This window comes from Falco rusticolus, chromosome 9 (genome assembly GCF_015220075.1).
Source record: "Falco rusticolus isolate bFalRus1 chromosome 9, bFalRus1.pri, whole genome shotgun sequence".
Taxonomy (NCBI): Eukaryota; Metazoa; Chordata; class Aves; order Falconiformes; family Falconidae; genus Falco; species Falco rusticolus.
Window position 1 is genome coordinate 46,322,266 of NC_051195.1, and position 13,908 is coordinate 46,336,173.

The window sequence follows — 13,908 nt, forward strand, 5'->3', positions numbered from 1 at the left end:
CCTGCCGCAGCGCCCCAGCAGCTGTAGGCACAGTGGTGTGACACTTCGGGCCTCAGCTCTGCCTCAGTAGAACAGCACTGAGAAAAACAAACTCGCACTGCAGAGATGCTTTAGCAGAATATCTATTCAATGCCATAGTGAAGAGCAAAACTCGGTACAAACATAAACCCTCAGTGCCTTGCTCACTACTACACCGAGCCAAGGGAGAAAAGATTTCACAATCTTGGGGGAGGAAGGTGGAAGGTAGAGGCCGTTTGCTGTGTGACAGGACAGAGCGCTGATGTGGATCCTGCATGCACACACACAAAGGACTCCCTTGTTTCTGGAAGTCCTGTGAAGACAGAAAACCTGAGTACAGGGGTTTTGGATAAAGCCATGGGCACCTGCTGGGGCCCAGCAGAACACAGGTACAAACCCTCCCACCAAGGGCCACAGGAGCTGTTAAAGCTGTCAGTGCCTATCGGGACAGTATCTGCTGCCGGCTGTTAAGTCTATTTGCAACCCAAGGCCATGAGTGACACAGACAACTGCCCCCGGTGCTCCCAGGGGAGTCCTGAAGCACCTCCCCCAGGACCCGGCTCCTTTCCAGACACAGCCCAGCTCCCAGGAGTGACTGCGGCTCCTGGGGGACCCACCAAGGCCAAGTCAAGATTAGGAGCTTAAAGAATAGGCTCTTATATTTGGGTACCAGCTGCATGGAGAAGAGCTTCAGGGACAGGTTAAACCCACTGAGTTCACAATTGCTACAAGTGAGGCAGCTCCACCATCAGAGGGGTCCCCAGCAGGACCTGGTCACCAAACCCATGGCAAGACAGCCCACGTGAATGGAAGCTTATTCAGCTGTCACTTCAGGCAGAGGAGGGCTGCGTTCCCCTGTCACCTGTGGTTAAATATCTGCAGCCACCCCTGGGTGCCTACACCTATCACAGAGAACATACCAAGAGAACCTAAAGTGCCACGACTTGAGTAGCATGGGAGGGAGGTGACCACAAGACCCACCAGCCATCCTCACAGCTGCCTCCCTGGGAAGGGGCAGCAGATCCCCTAGAATAAATACATTACCAATGCCATAGCTTATTTAAGTGCTCCTTAGCCGAGGAAGACAGAGGGCAAAGCCAGCACCGTGTTACCACCAGCCCTCCCCCCTCTCAGGTTTGGAAACTGGTGATGCCAACACATAGTTGCTAACAAGGCATTGAGGGGGCACTGGCTGCATCCCTGGGGGGCCACACAAGAGGCCAGCCAGGCCCCTCCAGCCCTGCCTCCCCTGCTGCAGTCTCCCTGCCCTCCAGACAGACACCGTGCGGCAGGAGGCACTCGGCATTACCCAGCAGCCAGGGGAGTTGCCTGTGGAGGTTTGGGACAAATAAATGTTAATAAAACTACTATTAATAGAGTCCTGCAGTAAGGCAGCACAGCACTGTACTGTGGCTTCTGCCAAGTGCTCTGCAGCTAGTAGCTCTCGACGAGGTCAGCCGTGTCCCAGCTCACACAGTACAAACACTGGAGACGTGCCTCAGTCTGTTCTCAGAGACCAAAGCTCACCCAGAGAGAGCTGTGACCAAGTAGCAGCGTTCGTGCAAAGCCGTGGGGAGCCCACCCTGCAGTGACCAGCTCAGGCTGCCGTCTGCTGGGCCCACGAACGAGCCCTCAGCTCTCACGTTCTGTCTTTGAAGCAGACGCTCCAAGGAGGAAGAAATTCCCCCTACCCGTCCCCTCCTTGACTTGGCGGATGGGATTCGCGTGCCCAGAGCTCGTCTCTGTTGTGCAGGGCTCAAAACTCTGCAAGCTCCAGAGGTGGCTGCAGTGAGGAAGCTGCAGGAGCAGTGTACCTGGGTTCAGCTTTTCTGGTTCATGAGCCAGGAGAAGAGCAGTTTCCTGGGCCTGGGCTTCCTGGCCTGCTGGATGCGCACTGTGCGAGGGGAGCGCCACACCTTGATGGTGGTGTCATCGCTGGCCGTCAGGAGCAGCTCCTGCTCCACCGGGCTGAATGCCACGGAGTTGACCACATTGTCGTGCTGCAGTTTGGCCAGGCAGATGTTATAGTGCCGATCCCAGATGTAGCCATGGCGATCCTCTGCCCCGCTGCAGCAGACAAGACACAGGGAAGGAGGTCACCCCAGCAGCCCCGACAGCGTGCCGCTCCCAACCCCCTTCCTCCCGCGCCAATGGGAGGCAGAGGGTGCCCCAGCCTCCCCCTCAGCCCCACCACCCCTGAGCAAGTCGGCTCCCTCCAGGATCTAGAGGCTGTTTGACAAGCCCCTTCCTCTCACCCCGCAGCACCTGCTGCCTGTAGCCCCCAAGAAGGGCATTTGTCACCTGCTGCCAAACACGCCACAGCTCAAAATTTCCCCTTTCCTCACCGATTTCACAACAGGACCAGGGCAAACAGCCTTTAGCAGCACCCTCTGCTCTTTACAAACCTCCCGTTTCCTGCTCCGCTCCCAACACACAGCAGTTGCCAGCACCCAGCCCAGCTCTGCTTGCACAAGCTGCCCACAGCGATGGCCCTGAGGCCGTCCCAGATGAAGGGCAGGATCCTGCCCAGCCCTGTCGCCACACACCTTGCCACAAAGTCCCGGCTGACATCCAGGAAGATGAAGAAGCACTCCTCGTTGGGCGTGTAGGCCCGATGCGCACGGAGGGCTCTTTTCACCTCCTTCATTGTCTTCAGGTCAAACACGTGCAGATCGATCTCCTCAGCGATGGGGGGTGGCTGCATCGGGTCAGAGATGACGCAGTCCCGAGGCCAGGCACGGCTGTTCACGTACAGGTACCTGGGGGAGGGGAGCAGAGGGGTTACCCTGCACCTTGCCACATGCAACAAAGCTCAAGAAACCCCAGCAGCAAATGCGCAGCACTCTGGCAGCGCAGGGCCTGAGCTGTTTCTCTGGTCCTTAGCAAGCCTGCAGCTCAGCTCCCTAAAATCCAGGCTGAAATACGGGAACATGTTGCTGAAACACTTCTCACTGTGTTTGGAAATGGCCAGCACAACGGGGAAGGTGGCCCTGGGAGCTAGGTCAAGCCTCTTTAATACCATTAAAACCAAATGCAAGGATGGTGGTGTACTGGGTCCAGCATGTTGAGGAAGGCAATTCTCCCCCGCTACTCCGCTCTTGTGAGACTCCCACCTGTAGTACTGCATCCAGCTCTGGCACCCCCCCAACATAAGGAGGACATGGACCTGTTGGAGCAAGTCCAGAGGAGGCCATGAAGATGATCACAGGAGAGGTGCTCCAGCCCTAAGAGGACAGGCTGAGAGAGCTGGGGTTGTTCAGCCTGGAGAAGAGAAAGCTCCAGGAGACCGTGGCAGGGGGGTGGAACAAGATTGTCTTTAACGTCCCTTTCAACCCAGACCATTCTGTGATTGATCTGCCTCAGGAACAAGACACATTGCTGTTGGCAGCTCCTTTACTCTTACAAGGCTCCTTGCCTAACCCTATCCTGAACCAGGCTCAGCAGCGCAGAAGGAGAAAAGTATTCCTGCCAAAATTCCTGCTGCTCAGGCAGCAACACAGGCCATCAGCACTGGGACATAAATGGGATGTGAATGACCAGAGCAGCCGATGCAGACACCCTGCTCCATCCACTACAGTCATTTCTTCTCCTGTTCACTCCACAAAACCCCTAAGCAGCTGCCACCCACCCCCTGCAGCATCTGTAGCCAGCAGCTCTGCCGTGCCATGCTCACCTGTGGTGCCATGCTCACCTGTGGTGCCATGCTCACCTGTGGTGCCATGCTCACCTGTGGTGCCATGCTCACCTGTGGTGCCATGCTCACCTGTGGTGCCATGCTCACCTGTGGTGCCATGCTCACCTGTGGTCAGGGGAGAGGCCCATGCCGATGATGTGGCCATGAATGTCAATGACGTGATCCAGTGAGTCAAAGAACTCATCTGAGCGCCTCTCCTCCCCAAGCACTGGCCCAGCAGTCGTCATCTGATGGGGCAGGATCCTTTTAATCCCTTGGGGATAGAAAGCAGAATCAGGCTTCTGCCAGCAGACAGAGGCGCTGGTGGAAGTCCCCAGGCTTCAAGAAGGGGCTTCGCTTAGTGCTGCTAAGAAAGGAGCACTGGCTCACTGGCCAAGGACCAGGACAGGGCTGCCGTCCCTGCCAGGGTCCTTCAAGCTCTTGCAAGTGGTGCCTTTGGCCAGGACACTGCCCATCAGTGATGCGCTGGCACATTCAACCCCAGACAGGGAGATGCCCAGCACCCAGCTGGTACAGCCACACCTTGCTCCAAGCCCAGCGTGCAGCGTGCTCTGAAGCACCAGGAAGCTGCGCTGGCCTGGGAGATGCTCTGGTTGCAGAAAGTTTTTTCTCCTAAATGAATGCTTGCAGGGCTGGGCCCGTTTCCTGCAATATTCAGCCTGGAGAAGGCCCAGCAGATGCACTGGCTGCGTCAGGGTTTTCCCCTGACACTGTCAAGTGCGAGTGGGGGTCATCCTCAGAAAGCTCCAAGAACAGGGGTTTAAACCCAAAGTGGGCTCAAGCGTTCGTAGCTTTTGAGCTTTCTGACTAATGGAGACACATGCTCAGTCCCCTTCCAGCTCTGGAGAGAGGTCCCAAACACAAAACCATCCACAGTCACTTCCTGGAAGACTCCTTTGAGTCTCAGCAGCTCTTGGGCACACATGAGCTTAATCCTCAGCAGGTCCAAGAAGAGCTGGAAGATGGCCCATCCCACCCCACTGCCCTCCCGAGGGAACTGCTGCCAAACACCCCTGATTTTAGCCCGCTCCCACAGACCAACAAGGTAGGGGTGATACCACACTGCACCTCAAATACATCACTGCATCTGAACTTGGGTAGCCCAGGACCTTCAGGACAGGACCTTCGCTCTTCCACCCAAGTGGCACTGCTCACCAGCATCTTCATCCTCGTTTCCACAGCACTACACTCCCACTTCCAAACTCAGCTACACCGTCCACGAACGCACAAGCCAGTGGAACAGACAGCTTTGCCCATGACTCAAGCCTGCCACCAGCACCAGGGAGACAGGAGCTCAAAGGCAACTCTTGCAGAAGTGCTTGCGTGCCACAGATCAGGCAAGATAGCGTCGATGCCCAGCAGCCAGGAGCACGGCTCCCAGCAGCAGCCTGGCGAGAGATGAGCACAACAGCGAGCTCTTTCAAGTACCAGCTCCTTGGGGGCAGACAGCAGATGCACAAAGGCTGGTTTGACACACACACGCCAATGGGCAAACATAACATTTTTCAGTGACTCATGGCTGGGAGAGGAGCCAAGCAGGGTTTGTCCCTCTGAACAGCCAGGCTGCGCCACAGGCACTGGCCACTGGCCAGGGAGTCACTGGAGTTCAAAGGCACCAAAACCCAGGGCCCTGGGAGGCTGCGCTGTAAGTCGGTGGAGTGCAAAGGCGGGCGCCGCCTCTATGCCACGCTTCGCCTTTGCACGCGGCAGGTCCCAGCCTGCGAGGCAGCATTTGCTCAACGCAGCAGATCAAGATGCAGCGCTGCTTGCAGGGCCGAGTCAGGCAGACCACCTGCCACGCATCCAGAGGCAGGCCAAGGTCCACCGCGTCCGTCTGCAGAGCCAGCCACGGACAGGAGCATGGAGCAGTGCTACAGTCAGTGCAGGTCACATGCCTAACTTGGGTGGGCAAAGATCAAGTGACTCTTCTTCAAGTTGCCTATGGTTTTGGAATCTGCCTTTCCCAGCCTTACTGGGCTGTACTGGTGCAGGACCAAGTAACAGGGAGGTTAGAAGAGCCCGCAGCAGGAAAGCACGGCTGTAACCATGCCCACAGCAAAAGGAACTGAAACTATCTGGCTTTACAGTAAAGCCTTCATGCCTAGAAGCAGCTCCTTCCCTCCTCACATTTCTACTGATCTGTGTGGTCTTTCCCACTGAACTTCTCTACCAGCTTTAGGGGCTTTTGGAGATGCAGCCAGACTATCTGCTTCTGCTCGGACTCTGATAGTCCCAGTGCCTCAACAAGAGAGCCCTGGAAGTCCTAACCCAGAAAAGGTCACCAGCAGCACCATTGCCTGGCTTGTGCTGCAGCTACAGTCCCTTGTACCCCACCAAGCAAGGAAGCCGAGTGCCACCAAGCTGGCATCAGTTTGCCATGGAAACATCTGCTGGGGCAGCTAATAACCCACCGTGAAACCTCTTCAGTACCAAAACAGAGGCCGAAAGGCCCTGTGATGCAGGGTGATCACACACCGGGCAGTGGGGCAGGCAGGCAAGGCACAGAGGCAGGCAGGGCTCTGTCACCCAGAGCTGCGAGACACTGTGCAAGCAACACACATCTCAACTCCAAGCTGCTCAAGCCAGTCTTGCCCTGATGCCCTCTCCACCCACACAAGAGAACAGCACCGAGGCCCTTCCACACACCCCTATGAGAGCAACCGCTGCCCTTCACATCCACCCGCTGGTGTGCAACTCATGGCTGATGTCCTTAAGTCAGAAGTTCCTTCTTGATCTTCTGCTCAGCCCTCACCATGACTTTCTTTTCAGGCCACATGTCAAGCGTAGTAGCAACAAAACAACCCTCAGGCAAGCGCGTGCAGGGTGGAACCCCCTTCAGTGACTGGGGGCATATCAAAAGCTTCCTGTATCAAGAGTCCAGCAGCCTGAGCAAAACTGCAACTCACTCACCACAAACAGGCAGCAAATTAACCAGGTCTTTTGCAGATTCAAATTCACAGTGTAGCTGCAGCCCACACCCCCAGGGAGGCTGCTGTGCCCTGGGCTCAGACCACAGCCTTACCTATCTGGTGCGGGGAGTAGGTGAGGCATCCTGTGGTGAAGATTAAGTATTTTGTCTTGCTGTTGCTGTCCGTGGAGAGCAGGTTCAGCTCAGGCGGTTTAGTTCTGTTGCGTACAAACAGCTCAGCCACCTTTGTCTCCAACTCTGTCTCAGTCATGGCAGGCCTCACACGGCCCTCCATGATATCATCAAAGAACTGCTGCAGCCCATCCTCTGCTGTCACACCCCCGTCATCCGGCAATTCCTGTACTGCTGGCTCCAGAGTCTGCTTGGGCTTGGCCTCCTCTTCCTCACTGTCACTGCCAAGATCAAAGACTGGGCAGGTGGAGGTGGAGGAAGCAGCTAGCTGCTCCTCATAGTCCAGGAGCAGGTCTGGGGAATCGTACCGGCTGCAGTCAGCCACCATCACAGTCCGGATAGTGCTGGCATTCAGGTTCTGGATTTTGAACAGTCTCTTCACTACATTCACATTCTCAGACTCTATGCCCTGCAAGCAGAAGGCAGAAGTAAGCAGGAACCACCTCACGTCACTCCTACAGTTCAAACCTGCCCAGACCTTGAGCCGTCACAGCGGACACCAGCCACGCACCAACCTCCCTTCACACTGCTATATGCAGCGCTGACCACCAGAAATGGCCCTAGAGGCTGGCCAGCTTTGTTTCACTCCTTCCCGTCTTGGAGGTGGGCACACAGAGGTAGAAAGTTTCTGCAGGCAGACAGTGCAACAGTGGAGCTAGGAAACACAGAGGCTGGGCAGCCTTGCTGCCACTCCCCCACCTGAGGTTATGTGCTGGTGCTGCTCAGCACTTCAAATGAATTTCAGGAACGGGCCTCTGCAATAAACACAGGTGCAGCGTGAAGCACCATCCCTCTGGCCCACAAGCAGCAGAGGCAGGAGACCTCTGTGCTCCTGTAGTTCACCTGTACCCCTCAGCAGGACCAGCCTGGTGATCTGCTCTGGCAGTCTGTGGCCATGCTTCCAACGCCCCCTGTCAAAGCGCGCAAGGTCTTTCCTTGCCTCTTGGGGATGGAAGAGTTGACACCATAGTGTCACTGCAGCAAACAGATGTGGGCATGGGAAGGGTCCCTGCTACCAGAGAATTTCACTTGGGGCCAGCATCAATTATCCATGTTAAAAACCACAAAACGCCAGGATGTGCAGCTGTCACGTTGAGACAGAGGCAAGACATGGCAGAGGAACACATCTGAGCAGCACAAGTGCTACAGAATGAACAAGCAGCAAAGAAACAAGCAGTCCGAGGCCAGCACACAGGTCTCATCACAGCATCAGACAGCACCAATCCACAGAAATGTCATCAGGGACAGGCAGGGCTGAGCTCAGCCTCTCAGCTGCCTCTGTCTCCTGGGAACAGCACACCGAGCTGCCAAAAGCGGGAGAACGGCCGTTGCTCAAATACATGCCGGACTACAGGCACCCAAGGCCCAGCTTCATATTACCCAGGACCTCAGCAACCTGCTGCGGCTCAACCACTCTCCTGTTGAGCAACACCATGCTCTGGGGCACTGCAGTCAGGTCCTCATCCCAATTAATGGGGCAAGAGTTACTGCAGTCTGAGGGTAGAATTAGAATATTGCAATGGGTACCACAACATCAAGCGTGGAGAAAACTCACACAAGGGTTGCCTCAAGCTCAAGATCCTGAGGGCAAGTCAGAGGAGACAAACAGGGAGGACAGGAGGATTGGGCCATGCTTCCCTGCTCACACCACCTCCGCAGCTTTTCCTCCCCCAGCAGCCAGCAGGAATACACACTGCCTGTGGAGCTGGAACAAAGGCACCTCACCTGGAAAGCATTGTTCAGCCACAGCACAGAACAGGAGGTTATACGCCCAATCCGATGCAGATTGCCAGATATCAAGTTGGTTTCATTCAGCCAGCAGCCAAACACATCATAGGGTTTATTCCTCACTCTGGAAAGCAGCGTGAAGTTCTCTGAAAGGGAGGGGAAAACACAAGTGTCAGGTGTTGGCTGCTGGCAAGGGCCCTGGAGAAACCATGGCAAAAGACATGGCAAGTGGATTCAAGTCTCCACAGGAGAGGCACTGGTGCAGCACCCCCACCACAAGCTGAGCAGACACCGTCTGACCACCCTCCAGCTTCCAGTCACTACTATGAAGACAGGTAATTCCTCTCTTCTGCAGAGATGTGTGAGGAGAGCATGCACAAGGGAAACCAAAATAAAAGGGCAGCCAGACGGAGCCAGACCAGAGAGCAACCTATCCTCACAGCCTTCCTCCAGTGTGGCCCAAAGCAGACACCCTCAAGGACAAGAACAAGTCAAACACGTACAGAACTTCCTCACTCCTGCCCCTGGGGCTCAGGACCTTTCTGAGCAAGACAGTTGTGCATTTAGCAGCACTCCTCGATTTTTGGCACAGTGGGACTGCAGCACAGACAGTGAGAGATAACACGGTGGGGATTAGCGAGTTTTACAGAACTGCAGCCCAAGAGGTGAAGCAGGCCCCGATGAACAGACTCAGAACACCATGTGAGACCTCATTGAGTCAGAAATGGTGGCCTCAAGACAACAGGTAACTTTGATAACTCTTCCCTTGCCCAGGCTGTCACTTAGAATAGAAGTTAATAAATATATGTCACACTGCCTTTAACCAATGACATGGTGACCTGAGCAGAGTTAAAGTTATCTGGAAGGTTTACCCTATGAAACCGATTGGGGCCAATGCAAGATGGTGGAAGGCAGAACAAGCAGAGGTCAAGGCCACCACACAACCTGAAGAGAAAGGGAACCCCAGCACCCACCGTTTCACACCTCCCAGAAAGCCCCAGTGAAGGTGAGGGAGGCATTTACCCATGCTGATTACGGCAATCTCTCCTGATGAGGAGTTGTGAGGCCCCACAAAGACACCTGACACCAGAAGGAGGGAGTCATCAGAGTTGAACTGGGAGAACTGTGTGTAGCTCCAGTTGTACGGCCTCATGTTGGAGCTGTGCTGCAGGGTGATGTCCAACTCATTGCTCCAGATCTACAGACAGACAAACAGTCAGGAAGCTGTTGAGAAGCCTGGGAGAAGTTCCACTTTATCTGTTCTGCCAGCACTCACCAGGACAAGAAAAAAAAAATATCATTGAAGACCCTGTTTAACTGCCTCTCAGTCCCGATTTTCCTGTCAACTACCCTGACAGAAAATGGCCAACAGCTTTGGAGAGCAGCTAAATGCAGGATTGCTTCTCTGCCAGCCAGTGGAGAAGTTGTTCAGGCAGTGAATGGTACTGTCACAGCTGGATTTTTCAGCAGGTTCAGAGAGATTTCTTCCAAGACAACCACTCACGCAAGACATCTTCTGCAGTGGATCATTATCTCCACACCCTCTCTTAGACCCAACAGCATAACAGGGGACTGATCTGCACCTAGAAAGCAGCCAGAGCCAGGCAGGCACCTCGGCCACCTTCACATGGGCTGGAGCTGGAATCCACAACCCTCAAGGCTACATTTGCAAGAGTCATTAGCTCTGTGGCTTTGAGAACAACTCAGCATCTGCAGGAACCAGCCTAAGACCAGGGACACCTCCTCTCCTCAAAGTAGACTTCCTAAAGGCTGCTCTCACAGCTAAACCCCACTAAATCAAAGCTGGAAGGGTCGTGCAGGAGAGACTGATGCTTTACCTTGACGGTACAGTCTTTGGAGCACGATGCAAACAAACAGCCAGAGTGGGAAAAGCTGAGGTGCAAAACCTGGTCATTGTGCTCCTTTAGGGCCTGCACTTCCACACAAGGGATGGTGTCGTAGAGCCTCTGGAACTCATCATACCAGGAGACGGCAGCTGTAACACATCAGCAGGGACACAGGACAGGAATGTAAGCGGAGTGAAGTGACGGACCCGAGCTAAACATGGCAGCTGCAGAACCAAGTCTTTGGGAGCTCTGCTGGGGCCACCATCCCTATGGCTTCAGCTGAGTTAGCAGGGTTTAACATTTTTCTCAGCAGCTTCCCCAATCCCACCCACAGAAAATCTTTGCTTCCACTACACGCCCAATTCCACACCATACCCCTGCTTTCTAAACCAGTACAGCCACTGCAAGAAACATCCAGGGCAGAGCTGTTAGTGTTCTAACAAAAACCTTGCTCAGGACAAAACAGCTGTCAGAACTGCAGGCGTGCTCCAGCACAGCACAAACAAATCATGTGATGAGAGGGAAGCTGCTCCTCAGGGTACCGGCCTCCACTCTGTTTATCTTTATCTCATCTAACACAGAATTAAGAAGATTCCAGAAAGTGTATGAGACCAGGAAAAAAAAACGTCTCCATGTGATAAGAGACGAGGGGTGTGGGGGTGTGTGCATGGAAGAGAGAGAGAGAAAGAAGAATGGGAGCTGGACACAGCATGCCAGGACAGAAGAGGAGCCCTGCAGTGGAGAAGCCCTGCAGCAGAGGAGCCTGGAGCACACTCAGAGGAGTCACACCGACAGCCAATAAAAAGAAAAATAAAGAGGATTTTTAACAAAGTGCCTGGTAAGGCAGCCTACAGACTTCTTGCAGCAGCAAATCCCGAGGAAGCAAAGAGGATTAGACATGTATATGGATAAGGGCCAACTTTCCCAGTTACACTGAACAGGACTGAAGGTTTTATTGAACTTGCTGCAGCCCAGGAGGCACCTGCTCCAGCAGGCAGGGAGCAGCTTGCTGCCAAGACACCCCACCATTGCTCACTAGGCTGGGTGCTTCATCCCCCCCTCTGAAGTTCTCGGTCCTGGCCTGTCTGGCTGGGAAGCAGCCTGGACAAATCCCATCTAGCCAAGCAACCCCAACAGTTCCTCTTACAAGACCCACTGGATACCATTCCTCAAACCACACAGCTGCCCAGGGCAGGCAGGAGATTTCCCTAAACTCCTGTTTCAGCCCCTTCCTGAACCTGCCAGCCACCCTCTGCCCCCACTGCCTCATGAAAGATTTTCACAGCTCCAGAAGCACAGCCTGGGAGGTGCCTGAATATGTTACTGAGTTACACTGACTTCTTAGCCCAAATTAATGCTAAGAAACAGAGCTAGCAGCTTACTAACTAATTTCAGGAGGCTTGAAGAGACTGAGCCTGGTCAAAGAGCCTCAGATAAAAGCCAAAGATAATATCCTCAACTCCACAGAGCTCCCTGGGTCCATGCAAGTGAAGTCACGCAGCCTGAGTCATCCCATCCACATCTCAGAGTCCTTTTGCACTGGTATTCTCTGGTGCAGGGAGATGAGCTCCTGCTGCATGATCCTTGGTAATTCTTCCCATCCTTCTACAGCAACTGCAACTCTAGTCCAAGAAGCCAGTTCCCTCTGCTGTAGCCACTGCTGGGAGCCCCATGCGCACCCTCAGGGTGGAGGACCGAGCACAGCACTCCTGGACCTGTGCAGCATGCCGGGAATGAGCTTTTTGGACTCCACGAGAGACCCACCTTGGCAGGAAGGGCTCCTGTTGGCAGGTCCCCAAGGCCTGCCCAGTGCTCAGCTGCTGCAACAGCACTGGGCTACCCTTTCAGACCACACCAAACTGCTTCCAGCACTTGACACTCAGCTGGGAACAGACCTGTGTCCATATATGACTGCCACCACCAAGACTGCCAACAGCTTTACCCCAGGAAGGCTCCGCCAGGCTCAGTTGATCCCGACTGTTAATAGGTCATTTTCCTACTGTGAGATGAAGCCAAGATCAAGTCCAACCTGCCCCTGCAAAGTGGGTCAGCTACTGCCTTAGCATTTGCCCACTGTACAATTAAATGGCTGCACACCCACCCCCCTCTTTATAGACAGCACTCTCCCTCCACAGCCAGGCTGCAGGTGCTGCCTACGCCTTATGGAAATAGCCTGATCAGCTAATGTGTACTTGCAGCTCTTCCTAGTCCAGATGAGAAAGGGACAGAGCCTGAAGCAGAGGCTTGCTGTGAGGTCCTGATCAGGAAAAGCCAGCAGTGATTATCATAGAATCCAACTGGGCTGTGATGTAGTAGCACGCACTGACTCACTGCGTCTCCTCGGGATCTCCCTCAGCAGCAGTGCCCAGACAAGCTGTGCAGCAGCTACCCAAGAGCACATGCCTAGAAAGAACTCAGAACCCGCTCTTCTGTGAAAGAAAAGGAAACTCAAAACATTTTCAGCCATTTGATGCCTGTCTCTGAAGGGTTTGGGCAGTTCCAGATGCCATCACCACCCAAGCCTGTAGTCTGCTAAGGTGACAGTTTAGTGGCTCAGCCACCCTTGACACCAGAGGACAGAGGGCTGAGCAGCCGAGGGGGGAGAGGATTTTCCTTTCTGGGTTCACGGCAGGGAGGTCTGGGGTGCCACCACCAGGAAACAGCCTCCCGGGGCGGCTGGAGGCCTGGCGCTGAGCAGCCCCCCAGCCCTTGCGGGACTGCCCTGCCTGCTCAGCAGGTTCAGGCCAGCCAGCCCTGCGGGCAGCCATGCCAGCCCCTTCCCCCCGCGCCAGCGCACCTGGGTGCCGGGGCACCTCCCGGGAGATGCGGTAGTAGCGGTAGAAGAGCTCCTTCCACAGGAACTCGTCGCGGGCCACGGCGTGCCACTGCTGGCACACCAGCCCCACCGACAGCACGTCTACGTGGTCCAGGTAGAGGAAGATCTCGTAGAGGACGCTGTCGGGGAGGAGGGGGCCGCCGCCCGCGTCCATCGTGTCATTCTGCCGCCGCGCCTGGAAACAAACGGGGGTGAGGCCTGGCACGGCCCGGCCGCCCGCAGCCCCGCGCCGAGACCCCGCGCCCGCCTCGGGGGGCCCCACAGGCGCCGGCCCGCTCCGGGGACCCGCGGCACCACCAGCCCCGCGCCCGCCCGCCGCCCCGGGCCGCCGCCTCCCCCTCACGGCACCTCGGTGGCTCCGGCGGCTCCGCTGCCCCCACCTTCCCGCTCAGCGCTTCCGGCCTCCCCGCCCCGCGCTTCCGCTACGGCTACCAGGGGCCGCTCTAGCCGCCCCTCTCGGTGGTTCCCCCCGCCGAATCCGCCGCGCCGCTTTCTGCCGCAGGCCGGAGAGCTCGAGCCCAGAGCTCCGCTCAGCGCGCTAGGCGCAGCTAGCCGAGCGCGGCACGATCGCCCCTAAAGCGACAGCTCTGCCCCGCCTCGCCTGATCAGGCCACGCCCCCATCCCATCAGGCCCCGCCCACCAGCCGTGGGGTCGCCCCCCCCCCTCCCCTCCGGATCGGGCCCC

General features: G+C 55.8%; 1 protein-coding gene across 1 annotated transcript; it reads right to left on the reverse strand.

Moving 5' to 3' along the window:
- Positions 1-106: 106 nt before the first annotated feature.
- FBXW5 (F-box and WD repeat domain containing 5) lies at positions 107-13,726 on the reverse strand. The gene is made up of 9 exons (XM_037401431.1): positions 13,572-13,726; positions 13,185-13,398; positions 10,379-10,536; positions 9,564-9,738; positions 8,538-8,686; positions 6,735-7,221; positions 3,818-3,965; positions 2,565-2,777; positions 107-2,085 (listed from the first exon to the last, which is right to left on the reverse strand). Exons 2-9 carry the CDS (start codon positions 13,375-13,377, stop codon positions 1,839-1,841), a joined length of 1,770 nt encoding a protein of 589 aa, XP_037257328.1. The 5' UTR covers positions 13,378-13,398; positions 13,572-13,726; the 3' UTR covers positions 107-1,838.
- Positions 13,727-13,908: the final 182 nt, after the last annotated feature.

Bases quoted from the DNA above. Each gene is read 5' to 3' on its own strand.
- FBXW5 (XM_037401431.1), bottom strand. From the start codon at position 13,377: ATGGACGCGGGCGGCGGCCCCCTCCTCCCCGACAGCGTCCTCTACGAG. The intron at 9,739-10,378 runs GTAAAGCATCAG...GTCTGTCTGTAG, and splicing joins CCAAAGACTGTACCGTCAAG to ATCTGGAGCAATGAGTTGGA. The intron at 8,687-9,563 runs GTAAATGCCTCC...CCTCCCTTTCAG, and splicing joins GATTGCCGTAATCAGCATGG to AGAACTTCACGCTGCTTTCC.